The 20,424-nt window shown below is 42.0% G+C and overlaps 1 protein-coding gene and 1 long non-coding RNA gene across 4 annotated transcripts in view; one reads left to right on the top strand and one right to left on the bottom strand.

Moving 5' to 3' along the window:
* The window catches only part of STRBP (spermatid perinuclear RNA binding protein), a 67,465-nt gene extending 54,912 nt beyond the window's left edge, over positions 1-12,553 (top strand). Inside the window, exons 18-21 of one of the 3 annotated variants that reach the window (XR_010616182.1) lie at positions 888-951; positions 1,234-1,301; positions 5,200-7,756; positions 9,672-10,458. Coding sequence is in view for 2 of the 3 variants with exons in the window: in XM_065695835.1 (XP_065551907.1) it covers positions 888-910 (23 nt within the window). In the remaining variant the exon portion in view is untranslated. Of the gene's footprint in view, positions 1-887; positions 952-1,233; positions 1,302-5,199; positions 7,757-9,671; positions 10,459-12,156 lie in introns of those variants that run through there. The other 2 variants (XM_065695835.1, XM_065695836.1) reach the window with 2 other exon arrangements.
* LOC136022484 (uncharacterized) lies at positions 5,388-20,023 on the bottom strand. The gene is made up of 3 exons (XR_010616183.1): positions 19,955-20,023; positions 6,908-7,015; positions 5,388-5,491 (listed from the first exon to the last, which is right to left on the bottom strand). It is a non-coding gene; the product is annotated as an uncharacterized LOC136022484 (long non-coding RNA).
* Between the last annotated feature and the right edge of the window lie 401 nt (positions 20,024-20,424).

Here is a 20,424-nt window from a genome sequence, read left to right as displayed (position 1 = left end):
TCGAAATGACATTTTGTACATGTCTTAAAAGCAAGAACAAACGTGGCTCGTTTTGAGGTTTCTCAACTTCAGACATGGAATCTGAGCTTTTTTCCTTTTTTTTTTTTTAAAGTGTTTTTTCTCACTTCTTGAACTTTGTTCCATTTAATGAAAAGCAATACTTACTCCAAGCCACAGTCCTTTCTTTGGGTACATAGCAATAGATGTGTATATACTGCTGGGTATCTCTTTACACTAGAAGGGAAAGACTGGTGTGTTGGGGGGCGGGAAACCAAACACCAAACCAAGAACAGACCTTGCCGAGTGCCTGCTTGAAGCAGAATCCTGCGTTTGCTTTTGCTACTGAAGTACTTCAGAATTTTAATACTACAACTGTATTTGCATGTTTCCTATAAAAATTGCTACAAGGACTTGCAATGGGCACTCTGCAGCAGTAGTGCTTTGTACCATTGCACATGTCAGCAGACATGAAATGTAGCAAAAAGGCAGGAGAAAAAAGTAGAATATATATTTTTTCCAAAATCGAATTAAAATGATATATTCTCTCTCTCTCTTCCCCACATCATTAATATGAGGCACAAAAAGGGTAGGCCTGAACATGACTTTCAAATGGGTTGCTTTTGTGTCTCTTAAAATCATCACCAAATGATAGGAAAATACAGTATCTGGTAAACAGCCAGTTCAGAAAACTTCTGCTCTAAATTTACTGAGATTTTTTCCTCTTAAGTATTTGTATGTTGATATTTTGGGACTGTGAATCAGCAATAACTGAAAGGTGAATGTTTTTTAAATGGTATTGGAACATATGTATGTTGCAGCTTAAGACTTCTAAGCAGTTTTCAGCAGGTTAATACCACTTTATTCTCATTCTCTCCGGACCTTCATAGCCATATGCACTTGTATAAAATAAGCAGAAATGTAGTGACTCTAAGCTGAGATCGTGATATAAAGGTAAGAGATTTTATTTTCAGCTTAAAGAATATTTTTATTGTGTTTTTCCTAAAAATCTCCTATACCTGTGACAATCTTGTATATGGCACGTGTTTATTATGTCTTGTTTAACTAAATGTTTGAACAGGTAATACCTAGGTCTGAATGCCAACTTTGTCTTTTTCAAGGCCACTTCAAATACTCCGATTTAGTTAGAAAAGAAAATATTACTTATTACTTTTACAAAAATTGTTTTATTTTATCAACAGACTGTTTTCCTTCAAGTATTTTTCTCTTGTGTAGCATAAAAAGCTGTATTGATACTGCTGTGTCAGGCACTGCATTCCTTGCATACCTGTGGAAAACACTGGGTAGGTACCAAAGCCACGGCCATGGCCTGCACTGAATCCACCCCCTGGTTATAGGTATGTGGAATGAAAATGAGAAGCGGCATGTGTGATACTATCTAACTAACAAGGAGAGAAATTAATTCCCTAAACTATTAGAGCTAACCTCCAAATAAAGAATGAAAGACTTTGATGATACTGCAGTTAGAATCTGTAGAGATCAAATGACATTAGGCCAAATTAATCCATGAAGCAGCCAGGTTTGCTTTCCTCCTGTGGGTGCAGTGGGAGGAGAGGAAGGCAGGCAGGCGGTGATTGCACTCGGCATGAATCATTTGCTGAGCCGTGGTTCTAAAGCTAGAAATCAGGATACAGCCATCCATAAATAACTGTGTTCAGTTCTGTAATAAATGTTTTAACAAGTATTTTACTTGGATTAAAATGGGTTTTGATTATGACCTATATGGTGCACACTGTATGTGTTTTACAGTAGTTTTAAAATACTGTTTTTTAATTTGCCTTTATATAACCTTCTGTTATGCAAAGTTGCACAGTGCAGTGCTGCACCACTGCAGTACCTGAAGTTGCTGGAAACAACTTTTTTTATATAAAAATGATTTAATAAAAAAAGCAAAAGGGAGGCAGTTGGTGATGCTGCATTAGCATTTTAGGGTCTCAGTTCAGAGAGGAAAGCATCTGAAACACCCGACTGATCACAGTTTATACTGATATAAAACAGGAAAACATTTGGTATAAAATACATAGTAGTCTATCAGGCCCGAAGCTTCTTGTTTTGCATCAAAATGTAACAGCAAAAATAAACTGTATTTCATTTCATTATTGAAACTTCAGATTCACTACATAACTGCATGTGTAGGTTTATCCATAACTCAGGGTATGTCTGGATAGAATTCATAAGCTGATATAAAAAGTAGCTGTTAAGTATTGTTAGCTTTGCTGCTGTGGGCAGAAATCTGACCTTGCAGGTGGCCCATGTGTTGGCACCCATGGGACCACATCACCATTTGGTTACATTTGCAGCTGCAATTGATGAGCCATCAGAATGTCCCTCTCGCTCTGTGGGGCAGGTTTTCATCTGCTGTTATCTTCAAGGTGCAAACCTGGGTCTTGGGCTGAAGCTCACTTAAAATTCAGCCCATTCTTCCAGCCTGTCAGGCTAAGCTGTCCTGATTGTGGAGCAGCAGGCTGCTCCAGCTCCTTCAGCAGACAGGAGTTTAGATGTGTCAGGGCAATGTTAAGGTGCATTATAATGAACTTCTCTCGAGTATTCCTTTCCTAGCTTAACTGATGTCAGTCTGACAAGCACTGTCCAGTTCAAGGACTGATTATTAAAATGTCTTGCTGGCTCTTATTTGATCTGCTTCTTTGTGGCTTGTACTTGGCAGCTTAATCCATTTGTATTGGTTTCCATCAGAACTGCTTTGACTGTGAATTTCTGTATTTTTCTGTCATCACCCTTTTAGCTCTTGCAGTCCAAAGCATTCCACTCTGCTGCTTTCAGATTCTCACTTTGTTGTATCTTCTCTTGGAATCAGTGATAAGCTCCTAAGGTGCAGGATTTCCTCAGAACCTGTCTCACTGAAAATGGAACTTGAGCAAAACATTCCCATATTGAAGTGTCATGGATGCAGGCTCCGTAAGTGCCAAAGAGCTTGTTGGCATGGGAGAGAGCAGTTAAATTGTGACAGCAGGTTTTAATCCAACTGAAATACCAAGCTATTATCGGATGAGTAATTTGGGTAACGTCTGCATGATCAATATTGCAATAAGCACTGTTTTGCTAAGGCAGAACTAGAACTCCTTTCTTTTGCGTAATACTTGCAAGTTTCCTTTTTGAAGCCTTCTCACAGGAGCATGGTCTGAAGTACCTTTTCTGCGAGATTAGAGGTCTGGTTTATGGCTGCTAAGCTCTGTATGTCTGGATATGCCCAACAGGCAAATAAGTAAACCTGGCTCTGTATGCCTGGTGCAGCTGCTGGTGTCACTGCCTATTTTGTAGCACCTTCTCAGTGAAGCAGAAATGCTATTTTATAGTTTGAATTTCTGGTTCATGTTAAAGAGTTCTGGAAAAGTTCCTTTCAATTAGTACATATATAAATAGGACAGCAGGGAAAGTCTGTGCCTGTACACTGCCCACCTTAACTCTAGTTTTAGCTAGCCAGATGACAGCATGTATTTTGGGAGATGATGTCTGGCACTTAAAGGATGAAAAGAAGCCAGAGATTTACAATAAAGAATTGACCTGTTTAATGTATTGTCTGTATGGGAGGTGAATGGCATTTCCACTGACTTTGGAAGAACAACTGTGAGTTTCAGTGGTGTGCTCAGTTAACACTGAGGACAGTGAGACTGTTTACACAACAGGGAGATGAAATACAGCCTGTTCCACTGTTACAATAGCATCTGTTTCCCATTTGCCATGCTTCCATAGAAAACCCACAGTCAGGCAGGTACATGCTTTCTCTTTCTACCAGTTTGTGTTTCATGGACCACATGTGGAGATGTGTGTCAAACCAGCCTGCTGCACTGTCTAGTGGGGTCTGAAGTGCCCCAGCTGGACAGCAGGTCTCTCAGGCCCATCTTCCCACCAGAGAATTTAACCCCAGTTGAGTTCTTATACAGTTGTAGCACTGGTGTGAGAGCAGCATTGGTATGACCTTGTTGTGAGATCATATATTCTAGAAGCAGTCTTTTCCTTGTTTTGAAATAGGTGAAAGCTAGATAGACGTACTGTTTAGGAATTAGCACATGACTTGAGAAGATACCTAGTGCTACTGTACACAGGGTACACATCAGCTGGTAGCTCCTCTCCGAAAGTGCACAGTTCTGCAAGGAGTTGGCACCACCATTTCACCAGCTGCGGGGTCAAAACTCGAGTTTTAAACAGCAGTCTTTCCAGATGGGAATGCTGAAGTACTGTGTGCTGCTAACCATACCTCAGCAGTTTCCCCCCCAGTGGATGTCATCTTCCCAGATGCAACCATGAATTTTGAAGAAATAAGGTACTTGATAAAATAGGACTTTAATCTCACTTTGCCCTATGAGATTTCTCTGGGCACGTTTCTATCTACGTAAGGTTTTAAAGGCAACCAGATTGGTTTGGAGAGCTTGGCTAGCTGAAAGCATGGTGCGTGATCCTTCCTGCCATCATGCCCTCTCGCTTGCTGTCTTAAGCACACATTCAGGAGCTGGAACATGGTGACCCAATTCCTGGGCATTGTGCCAGCTGGATGGAGGGAGGCCAGCCTGTACTCATGAAGGGAATGTGTAACATGCAGCCTCTGTTGCCCAAGCGAATTCTGTTGGACACAGTGCACAGTCCAACCCTCACAAAGGCAATTTAGTGCCTGGGTAGGTGGCTACATGACAGCAAATTAGACAGATTAGGAGCCAATGTGAGCTAATGAGATGATTCAGCAATTGTCATGGCTCCCACTTAATGTGCTGTAAACCTGCTACTGCGACTTCCACTGCAGCTAAATACCTCTGCTTCTGTGAATGCTGTTCTCCTTCACTGCCTTTCTGATCACCTTCTAACACCCCAGTAAATAACTCTTTCTAGATTCTTAAAAACCTTTAATCAAAAGCTTCAGAGAAACAAGTTTTCCTACAAATATTTCAACTTACTCATGTGCCAAGGGACTATTTCTACTCATTTACAAAGATCTGTGAAAACTACTCTGGTATCTCTGATCTCTGGAGACTAGGAGTCTTTCTTTGAGAACACTCGCCTTCTGGTAGGAAAAAAAGATTTAAAGTGTGTCTCACTCAATAAAGACTGTGCCCTGTAGCCACTGAAAGAACTTAATTGGGGAAAAGTGTACAAATCTAACATTATTTGAGGCTTTTTTCTTTCATTTAACTATTGAGAAAAATTTCCCTGACCACAAGTTCCTTTCAGTATTAGGAAACAGAAAATGAAGGAAGAGTAGCATGAAGATTTTTCACAGGGTCTAGGGAAAAAAAACAAAACTGTTTGCTGGCTGGTGACTCTGGAACATCAATCTCCTGGCACTTCCAAAACTCCGAGATAGCAATAAATATGAGCAGCTGTAACCTACCATCCCTGATCCAGTCCCAGCAATGTCCTGAGAGAGTGTCCCTTGCTTCACCTGCAGTTCTGCATCTGCACTTCTGAGAGCCCCATAGATCATCACAGTCGAGATGTGGGATTCTCAGACATCTCTCCAGAACTGTATAAATGAAGAACAATACAATATTTCAGTCTCTACTCAGACAAAATTGCAGGCTTCCCTCTGCCTCTTTTGCTTTGTAGGCTAAGATACAATCACTTGATATTAGAACTGCTCCCAATTAGCTAAATTCTCTGTAGACAGGTGCCTGTGACTTAAACAAGGGAAAAATATGTCCCAGCTTCAGATGAGTTCCAAGTCACAGAAGCAGCTTACAGAACTGGTTACTATTTCCGGTGGCTCCGGGAAACAGCACAAGAACTCTGCTGCAGTGGATTCTTTTGGCTACACAATGAGTTCAGATTGTTGTTCACAGTTGTGAAGCTGACTTAAGACTTCTCTCTGGCATCAAAACAATGAAAATGAGCTCTCTGCTGGACTCACTGAGGAGTTCTGTTAAGAACAGTTGTACTGTCTCAAAAAACAGTAACTCAGCTAGAATGCTCAGGACACAGACCCTCTTGGGCTTCCTGCTGAATAAATCTACTGAAAAATGAGATGCTTGATTGACTTGTTTAAAGCAAAGCAAAGGGATACTGTAGTTCCATCTGCTATCTAAGGTATATGACATAGCTTACTGGTTTCATTCTTCTGTTATAGCCCATCTGCCTGTTCCTCTAGCCTGGGGTCTTTTAGAAGATGGTGCTTTTTCTGCTAGGCCTGTCTGACATGGTGTAGGCAATGCAATGCCTTACTAAAAGTATCTGTGTGAATTTTGTAAGAGAAAAGTTCATCATACTGTACAGTTTAAATTCAGTAAAGTGGTTTCTTCCTTCAGTTCCTGTGGCTCCATGAACCATTCAGACCACATGTTTACCTTCATGTTTAAGAGGAGTTGAATGTCCCAGAGTGCTGTGTGGAGATGTGCAGGTCAAAAGCAAATTTCTTACTTTGGATGTTATTTTATCTTGTATTTGGTGCCTTAACTCTCTACAATCTAAGTTCATATATACTGTACCACAGGTAGTTTAATAGTTAAGTGTGCTTTAAAAGAACCCCCTCAAGCCTAGTCCTACAGCAACTCTGCAAAGACGGAAGCCTTCTCAGGAGGAGAGTTCTCTGCCACATTTAATTAATAATCCATTGATAAACAAGTTGCAAGAACCACAGATTAAGACTATTTATCTGATTTCCAACTTTAAAGGTTTGCGGCAATAAGATAATTAAAGGTGCAGTCTCTTCTATGCTCTGTAAGTAAACACCAACAAAATGCAAAATAGCAAGCCAGAAGCGAATGTTTGTGAAACAACCCTCTGGACTGTTATCTCTACTAGAACAAATTACACTAATACTAAAAGGCATTAATTGAATGTAATTGTCCTTCCTTCACTGGTACGGTGGAGTTGCAATGAGTAAGAGTTGCAGTTTTTAATTCCGAAAGAGCACATGGGCTTAAGCCTCATTTCTGCCTCTTACCTGGATCTTGAAGCTCCAGGTGCCTTAGCTGCTCTGCAGTTCATGAGGTGTAGTGCAGCTTCTGCCTGAACACTCATCTCTGAACATGTCTGGTGCTGGTAGAATGGACTGAGGCAAGAGAGAGAGAGAAAAGAAAACAAATTAAGCTGGAATGCCCTCTCCAGTCTTAAAAGTTGAGCATCAGGGACAGGAAGTTGGAGGAAAAGTTGCACTGCCTTTTCCAAGTCCATTATTAGTCTGTGGTAAAACCAGCAGCCTCAATACACTAAGAACAGGGGGTGATGGTATTGTTTTTCACTTGTTTATAAGAAATTAGACAAGAGCTCTGAGCTATCCACAGAGCAGGCTCAGAGCTGGAAGTGATGTTGCTACAGGAGATAAGCTGTTTTTTTTTTTTCTCTTGTTCAATAAACAAGTCCAGCATGGAAGCTTTTCCAGAGAAGAAGAAATCCAGTGAAAAACCTTGATTTCCTGATGCACCCCTATCCAAACCAGGGATACTGCTCCAGGCAGTGTATGTAGCAAGCAACTGAATTCTGGGAGGGAAAGGAGTAATAGCAATTTCCTCTAAAGGAGTACTAGTAACTTGTTTTTTCTACAGTGCCCACAGTATTCTAGGCAACTTGCTTTTACACAAAACAGCACAGCAACAAGAGAAAGCAGATACTGCTTCCACAACTACCTGTTGTAGCATATATACTTCAGGTCACCAACACTGGGGTAATAGTTAGGACAAAGAAGGTTCATCTTTGCAGGAAAGCATATTTTGACATTCTGTCCACTTCTATTTTTAAGCTAGAGGGGAGTTAATTCTAGCACTCATCTGTTTTGAAGCGAGTAGAGCAGAAGGTAAGTTTTAACTTCATACTTTGAAGCTGCTATGAATAAGTTGTTTAACAGTGTTCCATTCCATGGGAACAACCTGATGTACTTCTTTGTTTTCTTTATGTTCATTTCCATATTCTTAGAAAAGCACAAGCTTGTGTAAGCATAATCAATACAAAGTTACTCAGGGTACTGTGTCATCTCAGCAGTGGACACAAACTGCATCTTCAGTCAACAGGCACATATAAATCAAGCTTAAATTAAGAGGAACAGAACATCTTGGCAGGTTTTGCTTTACTACTGGCACTGTTACTATTTGATGATCTATGCATATGGCAATATGTGTATTGCTGCACTCCCAACAGAACTTGTAGTTCTGTATGGGCATCCTGTAAACTAACGGAAGTAAAAATGTAGTCGGTGTAGGGGAGAGAGTATTCTTCTTTCATTATATCCACAGAGAACTGTTTACAAGCAGACAAAGTGATACTGCTCAAAGCAGAAAAATGGTGGGCTGAAGAACAACATTCAGAGCAGTACAGCTTTTGAAAAGCTAGTGATTCTAACTAAATTTTCATTAGTTAGTTATGAAAATTCTGATTTGCTGTACAGATAATTTCTTGTGTTTTCAAACTAGTATCACTGCTTCCCTGCTCAAAATAACAGGATAAAGACCAGTGTAGCTTTCTAGTAACATCTGTTACATGAAAATACAGAAAGCAGAAGCTGTACTGCAGAGAACATATTCAACTACAGAGCCATTCTCTGGGCAATGCTGCATAATTCAAGAGTGGGTAAATCTGCCTTCAGGGACAACACAACACATAACAGATGCTAAAAAAAAAAAAAAAAAAAAAACACAAAAAAAAAACAAACAGAAAAAACCCTCAAAGCTTCGTCCAGTCATACATTTATTCTTCCCTGAAAAAGGGACAAGTACACTCATATGTGCTTAGTGAGTTATACATCAGACATCACAAAGGTCCTTAAGGACACCTTTTAAAGCTAGTCTCCTTTTGGACAGAAAGGGGAGAAAGTTGACTCTGTCTTCCAGTTCCAAAGTGCAGCGTCTTATTTCTGATCCTAACCCTAAGTCAATATTTATTGATCAAACTGACTAAGCTTTTTAGGTTGACAAGCTCTCCACAAAGCAATTCTGTTCTCTCAAGCCTCTGCAGGGGCCAGCAACTGGTGCTTAACTACTACTTCCACTTCTGTATGTCACCTGTCCTCCAGGTCTCCCAGAGCCAGTCTGGGCCACCTGCACTTCTAAGAGAGCAACACTGCTGGGGGGGACTGTCAAAAGCACTGAAACACTACAGCGAAGTCTCAGTGGGCTGTATGCTTTTAAAGTCCTGTCCAGTTCTCAGTGACAAAGTTGAGCATGAAACCTGTACTGCCAAATGTACCAGCCCCTTAAATGAGAAGGAAATCTATGGGAAGCAGTCTCGGAAGTGGAGATTTTGAGGAAAGGCTTGTATTTTTCAGGTCCATGAGATTTTTCTTTTTTAAATGGTTGAGCTTCCACCCACCAAAAATCACCATCAGTCATATTAATTAAAACTGTTCCTGCTAATCTGAGCTAAAACATCCCCCTGTGTAACCCAAACCACCATCACCCATCCATCTAAAGAATTCTCAAGCAAAGAATCCTCGGGAGGCAGAGCCCTGCTGAGTCTGCACACTAGGAGGCAGACAGGCAATGTGGCAGTGCAATATAATGTGACTTTTCTGATGACAATTAATTCTCAAAACAAGGAAAAGACAGGGGCAGTGTTTCATGCTCAGCAAGTTTGTGGATGGAAGGAATGCAATTCTATAAATCACTTGTACTGTATTTCTGTTTCTAGACTTGAATGAATTTCACTTTTCCTTTGTGGGTCAGCATAGTAAAATGTTAAAGAAAAGGTCTATTTTTCTAAATCTCTCTCACCAATAGGGGTCTGGCCTGTAACCAACAGATGGATATCTTTATCCACAGAGGACAGAGTGTTTATTTTTACACTAAGATCGGACATGGCATTGAATAAAAAGAAGTATGACCTTTGAACTATCTAAACCTTAAATACTATGAACAAATTCTACAAATGAGTAATATGGTGGACAATTCCATCTTTCTTCCCAGTAAATCTCTCAGAAGAAGTTACCTAGAATTAAACTTCCAAATGAAGTACCACAGATCCCTGTGGTCTAATTTCAGACTCCTTTCAAAATATTTTAAGATTTCTCCCAATTCTTAATGTGTACAGAACAACGTTTAAACTATTCCCGACTATAAATAAAGCAACTTCAAATAAAGTAATTTGGCAACAACTGTAGCTATTTATAGCATTTAAAATGTAATTGGAACATTCAAATTGTCTTAATTCGGTAGCAGCTGAGTGGGAAGAAAAATAACTGCACACTGAGTTTTAAATGGAGCTGTATCTACTCACTAGCCAAGAAAGCCTGCAAATGTAAAGAAAATGGAACGCTCTTTGTACATGAAGTTGCTTCCTCACGTGATGCTGTACCCTGTACACTCGGCTTCATTTGGCTTCTGTGTTGTGGTTTGTGTGCCAGCCACTGTTAGTAACTGTGCACAACACTTAGATCTGCACTGTAATCTTGGTTCATTTGCCACTGATTGTAACCCAATGCTACAGATTTCTCTGTATATAAAATCGTAACCATGTCCCATTTGCTTCCAAGAGCATACAATAAAGGCATCTCTCTGTAAACAGGAATTATGGCCTTATGATTGGTTTGGGGTTTTTTGTTTACAGTGAGAAAACTGGCTTTAAGGTTTTTCAAAGCCTGGGAAGCCAAACCACAGAAGTGCATTTGACTTTAGTCAGGTAATAGGTTCAGCACAAAAGGGAGACAGGCTTTCTAAGGCTGCAGTTTTATCAGATATGAGTATTAGCAAAGTGGTGACTCCAAGATGTAAACCTAAAGCAGATTTATGCTGCAACAAGCAGAACACATTCCTTCACAAAGGTGGCGGTGAACAGAGTATACAGGAGTGAAATTGGGCAAGGGCTGCTGCACACAAGTAACCCTGGGGTTTAGCCAATGGCAGCAGTAACAGAAAAGCCCAGAGAAGGCTGTGCTGAGACAGCCAGGAGGCAAGTTTTACCTCAGAATGAAAACTGGACATTTCCTAGGATCTGGCTAATTAGAAAAAAAAAAGTATGTCTGTTTTCTTAAAACATAAATTACATGTATTAAGAATACGTAAGGTTCTTTCTCAAACTTTTTTTCTCTCCTGCCCTCTAATTTCACTGTATTTCCTAAATATTAAATTCCTGATGTCCAAGTTTGCCCTCTGAGGTCTGAAGCAAATCTGAGCAATTTCCTTGTCCAGAGCCATGAGGGCAGGAATTGAGGATACCATGGAATTGTGTGGCTGTTGTTTGCTTGAGGCTGCAACTCATGGTAAGATTTACTGGAATATACAAGTATGTCCAGCTGCCAGTTTTACTCTAAAAGGGAAGACAGAGCAGTCATCATATGCTCTTACCTTTTCTTTGAAGTATTTTTTCTGGTCTTTAATTCAGAATTTAAAGTCTAAGTGCAGAGCTCACTAATTAAATTCAGAGATCAACCCTGAGGAAGGATTGAAAACTGTTGTGGGCTGACTGAAGCTGAGGTTGCTCTTAATAAAATGAGAATTATGGAACCCCACACCTTAGCATATATAACTGGAATAAGACAGTGAGAGACAGTGTGCAGCCAGCTGAGTCTGCCGTTGTGCAGCAAACAAGTCAGTTGTGAACAGCAAGCTACTGAGGGACCACTGTGCCAAAACCAACTAAACTATGCATCACTTAAAAGTCAGAGCTGCATCAAATATTTAGCAAGTAAGATCCATAAAGGCCTGAATAGAGTCAGTTAAGAAAACATCATTAACACTTGGCTGTAACAGAGGTCAATTTTACCCTATGTATCAGCCTAACATCATACCTATGCACATGCTTAATGTTAGTGAGCTTATTAAGACGTCATTCAGAAAGCTACCTAAGGATTATCATCTCGGAGGTGCTGAGAAGGCTGACAGCTCTTCAGCATAGCCTGGCAACTGCTGGTCAGTGACAGCTAGTGAAATGAGCTGGGTCCACTCCAGGAGCCGGCTGACATTCTGTGGCCTCACAGGAATGAGACAAGGGGTACAGAAGGGAGCAGTGCATGGGAGGAGTAACACAATTCCCAGTCTAGACTGATAAGGAGGTTGGCATGTCCTTTTCACTGCCTGACATCTCCTACTTAAGTTTTATTCCTTTCATGCTGTAGCTAACCTAAACTTGCCCAGACACTTACCCAGTGTCTTGCTTGGGAGAACAGGGAAGCTGCCACATGTGGCCCCTTGTACTATCGTTACCACCTCTCTCCCCCACCGCCTCCAAATCTCCAATCAATTCCTAGTTCTGTCTACTTTTTCTCAGCACACTGGAGCATCTCTCACTATCAACCAGAAAATGAATGCATGCAGTGAAATCTGCAACAGAAAGACCCTTCATCATTTCCAGGCCCCTCCCAACACTGCTTGACCACTCCAGCTTCATCCCTTGCTGGCACAGCACTGAAGGGATCCATGCAAGAGGAGCCATCTGCTTACAAAGCAGGATGCCCAGTTCATCTTGCTGCAATCAAAGCACCTTGAAAAAGTTTATGTGTTTAGAGAGAAAGTCGGGAAAAAATATTTAATGAGTGACATTCACGAAACTAACAAGCAGCCTGTCACTTCCACATACAAAGAACTGCTGCATCTCCAAACCGGCCCAAAAAAATCAGAGAACTGGCTCTAATCTCACTTTACAATAAACACACAATACCAAACAATGGAAATTTCATGTCCTACTTTCTCTTCATTTCAGCAGCCTGATTTATCAAGATGTCAGTTCCTTTTTTTTATGAATAAATGTCGTGGTTTAAACCCAGCCACAAAGCTTGTCCACTCACTCCCCGCCTTCTTTCCCTCCCTCTACTCCCGGAGGGACGGAGAGGAGAATCAAAAAGAACTCAACTCCCACGGGTTGAGGTAAGAACAGTTTAGTAACTAAGGTGTAACACAGATCACTACTGCTACCACCAAGAATAATAATGATAAAGGAAATAACAAGGGGAGAGAAATACAACACCTCACCACCAGCCTACCAATAACTCGCCCACCCCATCTGACTGACCACTGACCGATACCTCCTCCAGCCCTGCAGTGCCTAGCCCTTCTGGGTAACTCTCCGTTACATCCTGGGCATGACGTGCTGTGGTATGGAACACCTCTTTGGCTAGTTTGGGTCAGGTGTCCTGTCTCGGCTTCCTCCTGGCCTCCCCTCCTCCCTGGCAGAGCATGAGGCTCAGAAAGTCCTTGGCCAGACCAAACATTTGAGCAGCAACCAAAAACATTGGTGTTATCAGCACTGTTCCCAGGCCAAAAATCAAAAACACAGCGTTGCACCAGCCACTAAGAAGGAGAATTACTGCTACTGCTAAACCCAGGACAATAAACAACAGATCCCAAACGCAGGGTTTTGTAACAGGCATTTGGGACAGTGAGGGCAGACAAAAGCTCTTACTTACTCAAAAGCACACTTCTGGCCTGTGTACAGCAAGCAATAAACCATCCCTCACACTGGTCTACTTTGATGCTGGTCTGTTTTAAGAGACTTGCAAAATGGTAAGGAAAAGCAGTTAATGCAGAGGGCAAATAAAGGTCTGCTTTCAAAAGAAAAGTAGGATACTTAACAGTATCTCAAACAAGGACATCTATGTTCCCCAGGCTCACAGACAACCTTCCACAAGACTTATAAATGGTTGATGATTCCAGGCTTTCTTCCAAAAAAAAAACTGTATCAGAAGCAGTATGTCAGCATTTAGGCTTGTGAACACTTAGATGCATGACAGACCAAACCACACCCAACTTGCCACAGGACTGCTAACTGGGTGACAACTATTAGTTAAAGACTTCAGCATGGGATCAATTCCTATTGTTCCACAAAGAGCAAATCCAGAACCAGATTACGGAACTGACCACTGGATGCCAGCTGTGGTGATGCAAATTTCATGCTCAAAGTGTGTCCCACAGACTACTGCACTCTCCTTTACTCCCCCCATCAAGTACCTAATACGAGAGTCTCCCCAGTAAGAGAGGAATCTCCATCTCTGTTGCACAACTCCCTGCTGGCACTTTATACTTACTTGACTATTACCTATCCTTACAGGACAAGCCTTCAATAAACCAGAAGTGTCCCCTCTGCTAAACTAGCACAAATTCTTCATGAACAGCACCCGTCTTTCTGCAAGAATAGAAGTGTCACCTCTCTTGACTGCTTACAACATAATGCTGACTTCAGTTGTTTGCTGCAGGATTGAGTTCCAACAAGTCAGCTAGAAAGAATTCTTCTCTTTCCCATTTGCTAAGCTGTAAATTTTCCTTCCCTTTTGTGACCCCAATCCTTGGTACATTCAACTGGAAGAAACTTGAGCTGCTAACGCTTTCAGGGCCTTGAATTAATCTTCACTTTGGGCTATATATTTCATCATATTTATTTGTGAAGGCTGCGTGTACTCTTGTTACAATAATACAAAAAGGCCGTTTTTGCTCCAGGCACAGAGCAAAAATCTAGAAAGGCCTTTGGATCTCAAAAAAAGGTCACACAGCCCAACAAAAATAACACTTCCCTCTCACCCTCTCACATGTGTGCTTAGATGCCAACAGATACCAAAGATGGGATCTCCTGCTTGCAGGAAAGGCAGACTCAGCCCTGCTGGTTAGGATTTAGTCAAAGAGATTTTAAAAATCTGAGTAACTTCTGATTCCCATAGAAGAGGGAAGGCTGAAACAGGGCAAGATGGCAAACTATAGCCCAGTAAATCAAATTAGGTTGCCCTGCAGAGCAGTTCCACCCAAACTCCTTTATTGCTGACACTACAGGTCTTGAGGAAGCAACAAGATTTTTGCATACAGCACATAGTAAGCATGTGGACAGGGGTTGCATTGCACAGGGCAGTTATCCTGGTTTTGAGAAAGATGGTGTTACATGTTGAAGACACAGAACTTCTGTCTGCAGCCTGGGAACTGCAGAGGTCTATGAGTGCCTTAGTTTAGGGTGTGAATAAATAATCAAACCTGAAAAACAAAAATGAGACCAAATCCCAGTGACTGAAGGAAGGGTGAGGAGAGCTTTCTCCATCTTCTATTAATACAGTTATCGCAAAAACCTTCCTTATGCTGGTTAAGATTCAAGGCTTAGATCCCCAGAAAATTAAGGCAAATTGCAAAAAACTGCTCCAAACTGACTTTTGAGGACTCCATTTCCAAGCAATCTGGGAAGAAAGGTGCTCTTCCAGAGCAAGCCAAGAGCCAGTTTGCAAGCCTCAACCACCAGACCTCATTCCGGTCAATTCCATTTCATCTTGGCAAGAGCCCAGGTAGAGCCCTGCCTGCACCCTTCCTGGCTGAGGGATGGGATCTTCCCTACACAACAGCTTAGTACTTCGAGTTGGAAGCAATAAACCATTCCAGTGATGCCATAGTTACAAAAAAGGGTCTGTCCCTCACAGCCCTGGATGACCTGTACAGAAAGAGCACTAACACAGATTCCTTGTCATTAGTCCAATCCTTTCTTCTGTAAATTTTGTTCTACATATAGCTGAGGGTAAAACCCACAAAGCTCCTTAAGGGAGGCATCTGGTTTGTAGCATCTGATAGAAGCACAACAGAACTGGTCCGCCAAGACCGTGATGCATGTCCAAGCAGCTATCTCAGGATATTTTATACTCTATTTAATTTCTCACCTTGCTTGCTATGTACAAAAGGCACATGGACTATTCAGGCTTGTCTGGGACAATGAACTGACTTATTTTAATACTGGAACAAATTAAAAATCATACAGCCAATGCAAAAGATAACTCCCTCCCTTGCAAAAAATAACTAAATTAAAAACCCCAAAGAAACCGGTAAGGCCAGATGAGCATATCCCAGATCAGAAACACGCAGCAGTGTCAGGTGAAAGATGACAAACAAACTAAATTCAAGTACACTAAATTATTCTCACTGATTATAAATGAATGAAGCCTTGGACATAATTTAGAACTTCCCAGTTATGGTACCTTTACTGGCCTCCTCACTCTGTCCCAACCACAGAAGTGAGCAGCACCTGTAACTGACCTTCACCGACCAGAGCAGGCTGTTGTGCTGCTTGTGGATTCTAAAAACAGTTACTGTAATGCTGAGACTGAAGGCACCCAGGAGCTCCACAGTTTGCTCTTCGTGTCTGTGCTAGCAGCAGACATCTCATCCATAATTCATAGGTCTGGCAGAGGCTTCCAGAGCCCCTCTGGCACACTGGGTTTTCTACTGTACCATGCAAAAAAACACCTTAGGGAGACCCAGTTATATCTTAGAAATGCCACCCCTTCCCCACCATACTGGATGAGATCTTGTTCCACAAATGATTCTTAATGGGATTATGCAGCAGTCCCACCATGCCCTGGGTAGGTGGAGAGCTCAGATATATAGTACACAACTGTATGCAACAAGCCTTCATCCTCCACCTCTTTCTAATCCACTCACAAGTATTAAATTACCATAAAACCATTTCTTTAAACTAGCATAAGCTTTCAGGGCACGGAAGCCATTAAGCCACTTCCCTCTTTTCCTGTCAGCCAAGAACAGTGCCAGAACCACAGTGGTTTTCTGTGGTATTCTTAAAAGAACTGATAAAACCTCTCTGCTCACATTATGAAAGAGGACAGTAGCACAGCACGCAGTCTCATGTCAGCAAGTATTTTACTACCTTTTCTCAGGCACAGAAATTGAATGGAATCTGCACGGCAGTGAGATAAACTGTCCAGACAGATTAGAAAACCCCATCAGGAGTCATTCTAGTGTCACCTTCCAACATTCATTTATGACTGTGGCTCCAAGGCTAGCCTTTACCCTGGATCACACAGGCACCTCTACGCATTAAGAGATGCTCACAGCAGGGAGTTTAAACACACAGCTTTTATGTATTCATGGTATACTCTGACTGTACACCCTGCATGATGAGGGCTTCTGCTCATATCTGGCAGCCTGCAAATCTTGTAACTTCTGCACCTTCTGGAGTCTGAGAGTCCAGAGTGGCTGTGATTCCACCTGAAGTGCTGCAGAACCTTCCTAAAAATCATTACTTTTGTCACACAGGCGATTGATCATGGTGAACCTCTGCAACATCGTAACTAGAACAGTGTGCTCACTTCTATAAAACAGCCTGTATTCTGAATAGTTATCCCCTCCAGAGACAGACATGTATAGATTTAAGCTGCACAGTGAAGGCCCACAAGGTGAAACCATGATATAGCCAACAAACCACTAATGTCACATGACCTCCAACTGTCACTCAAGTCAATAAAGCTGATAAAAACCACTTCTGCCCTAACATTTTAAGTAACCCAAAGTTTTCATATTCTGAGAAACTTCTCACTATTATGTGATGAACTTTTGCTATAAAGTTTGCTACAGATCATAACTCGACCAGTATTAGAAAAGCAAGAGAGTAACTCAAAGACTTAAAAGTACTCTAAACCAAGTTCAAGATGCATTATAAAAACATCCCACAGATTTACTTCCAGCATGTTTCAGTTTTACGACACATGCTTCAATTTTACTATACTTCCTCCCAGCAGATCTTTTCTGTACAAGAACATAACACAACTTTCAGAGAAGACTCATAACAGAATTACATGGAATGCTCTAGTCTGGTAACTACTTGTTTAAGCAGTTTTATTGCTGGTCTGAACTAACCACTGCTCAATTTGTAAGACGAAAATTCTAAGACACTACCAAGTGCTCTGCTGGCAAGCCAGTGTAAGCCATTATTCTGAAAGCCCATGGCAACTGGCACCGGGGGGCAAACACCTCTGATATTGGCACTGCAGCACCAAGACAGCATCAATCCGGAATGCTGGTATATGCTCCTCCTTCTTCCATCCCAAAGCAAGGGAAAATCATAAAACACAAAATAAACAGTGAGGCATATCTGGAAGACACATTTAGTTCATTGTGTCATGTGTCACCTACATCTAGTTCAGAATACTTTTCAGGACAGAGCTTGCGGCACACCCTTCTCTTAGAAAAAGCTCAACTGTCAATAGTTTATCTCCAAAAAAAGCTCACTCAGCAGCTTTTCTACATTACCTATCTACAGAAAATCAAGCTTACGACAGAGTTACCACAAAACCTTTTCATTACAAAAAGTGCAAAGCAGCATTAAAGTACTAGAGTTCTCTACAGCAAAAAGAAGAGTCATAACAATAGTGCTACAGGACATCTTTACTGCAAAACCATTTTAAGATGCTCCAGTTAATCCCACTGGACTAAAAAGAGCCTAAAGTGTAAAACTGTACTACTCTGCCCCTGCGGCTGCAAACTAAGGATGTGACTCCAGAGCAACTGACCATCAGGCTGGCTGCAGACCTGCCCCTCTCACACGAACACTGGTACACCCAGACGGATGTTGTCACTAGAAGCCAGTGAGAATATTCACCTGGGAGAGGACTGACCTCTTAGTGCAGCCTGATCATTAGATCAGTTCTACCACACTGTAAATCTGCACCTAATACAACAGAACACACTCATCAGTGTGCTTTTTAGCAAAACCGGAGGCTTAGGCCTCGTAGAGTTAATCATTAGACAAGCAGAAACTCAGCACACATTCAAGTGTCCTGAGGCAAAAAATACCAAAGTACCACATGCACCTGCATGAAATGCACCTGCAAGCATTTTCTTTCTTTACCTCCACTCCAGAATACGTAGAATTAATATGACATGCCAAGCCGACTCAATGATACATGTAGGAAGAATAAGGCAGAACAAAGAGAAATATCTTGAAATCTGCATTTCTGGATGGATGGTATCTGGCATCCTGACAGAGTCTGTCTTTATTAATTCATTGCTTGAATTACCTAATTGCTGAATTTTATTAAAATAGATTTAAGCTCTCTCGAAGTATAGAGAACACTTACTTTACCATTAAAAGATCATTCAACAAAGCTGATTTCTGTTAAGATCCCTGCTATTTAACATCGCTCTTTAGACATCTTGCAGGGTTCAGGACTTTTACAGTGCCATCTGCAGCAACTCAATCTATACCAATTTAGGCCAAACTCTTTAATATAATTACTCAATCAAAAATACAAGACATTTCTCAAAATTGGATAGAAAACTGCTCCTGCCATCCTGACAGGGAGGTCAGATAACTCATTATCTCCTCATTATCTTAAGATAACTCCTTATCTTCAGGAGCAGAAATCTGAGAAGTTCTGTTTACAATACTTTTTACCCTATATAAATACATTTGTATGAATTTCACATGTAAACACATAAGCCATATTTTTTGTCCAGTAGCTCCATTAGCACACAAATAGTTTCCTTTTACACATCTACACAAGCACTACACCTCAGTGAGTCTAAGATTTACGGAAGCAGATTTTGTTTCATTACTGGAGCTTCTTGTACCTCCAGCATCAGAACACAACTAATGTTCAGCAGAGCCTATAGCAGCGAGGAGGAAGGCACGGACTGCCCTAACACGCTCAGCAGTTAGTGACCTGATCGGCCTCTTGTTGTGCAGGGTCTCCATGTGGTGAAAGGTACAAGGCAGCCACTCATCACATTATAGATCAAATTGTTCAAGTGTACAGTGCTTCATGAGTTCTCACATCCTATTTCAAAGATTTCCACTTCAGGAGGCCTCAATTCACTTCTCAGCAAAGCTGGCGCAAGAAAGGCACAAACCTATCTGTATCTGTAACAAGCTGGCATGAAAATTACCCACTAGAGTAACAGGTACTGATGCTACACAGGAGCAGCACTTGCCACCTTCCTCAGCCTGAGGGGCCTACACTGGTGTCTCCAAAGGGCAAAAGAGAGACTATTTAAATGCCAGAGAAACTAACAGGAAACGGACATCTTCTCGCAAAGGTAACATACTACCAAGTTCAGCAGAGGTTCTCTCCGTTATCTACCTCTAGCAATTAACATTTTCTTCTGAGCACTTCAGCGCTCTGCAGACAGCAGCACACAGCAGTGCAGATGCCCGCTGAGGGGATCCCACACAGGTGCCATGAGGGAACTGCCACACTGAAACCCTCTGCTCCCTTCTAAACACAGGATCAGGGGAGGCTGAGCGGGCTGCTCCGGCGCCACCCGTGTACCCACACCCAGCCTCCCATCGCCCCACAGCCCCTTGTTGCCCTCACCGCTGCGTCCTCCCTCGCCTTCCTCGAAGCTTCCAGTAAACAAAATGGCGCCGTGGAGAGGCTGTCGCGGGCGACGCCCGACTCCAGCCGCAAGAGCCGTCATCTCTCATAGGCTGCTCCTGCTATCAATCAGCGCACCAGCCTATCAGAGAGCTCAGGGACCTCCGACTCCGCCCCCACGGCTCAGAGAGGCGGGAGCTGTGAGGTGGCAGCGGGCCGGGTCTCCTGGGGCACGGAGAGATACGAGGGCTGGGTGTTATGGCTGCCCGGCCGCTCCTCAGGTGCATCAGCCGCAGTGACCCGCATGTTAAACCTCAAAGCCAGCTCAGTTCCATTCATCTCGTGTTCACCAAGAACTTGAAACATGTGAGAAAACACTTGACTTTCAGTGTCACCCCCACTAACATGGTTTCTTAACAGGGGCAATCGTGCTCGCCTCGCAGTACAGGCTTTTCCTTGCCGTTCCTGTA

The sequence above is a fragment of the Lathamus discolor genome, chromosome 15 (genome assembly GCF_037157495.1).
Source record: "Lathamus discolor isolate bLatDis1 chromosome 15, bLatDis1.hap1, whole genome shotgun sequence".
Classification (NCBI taxonomy): domain Eukaryota; kingdom Metazoa; phylum Chordata; class Aves; order Psittaciformes; family Psittacidae; genus Lathamus; species Lathamus discolor.
This window is presented reverse-complemented; position numbering and strand designations above follow the sequence as displayed.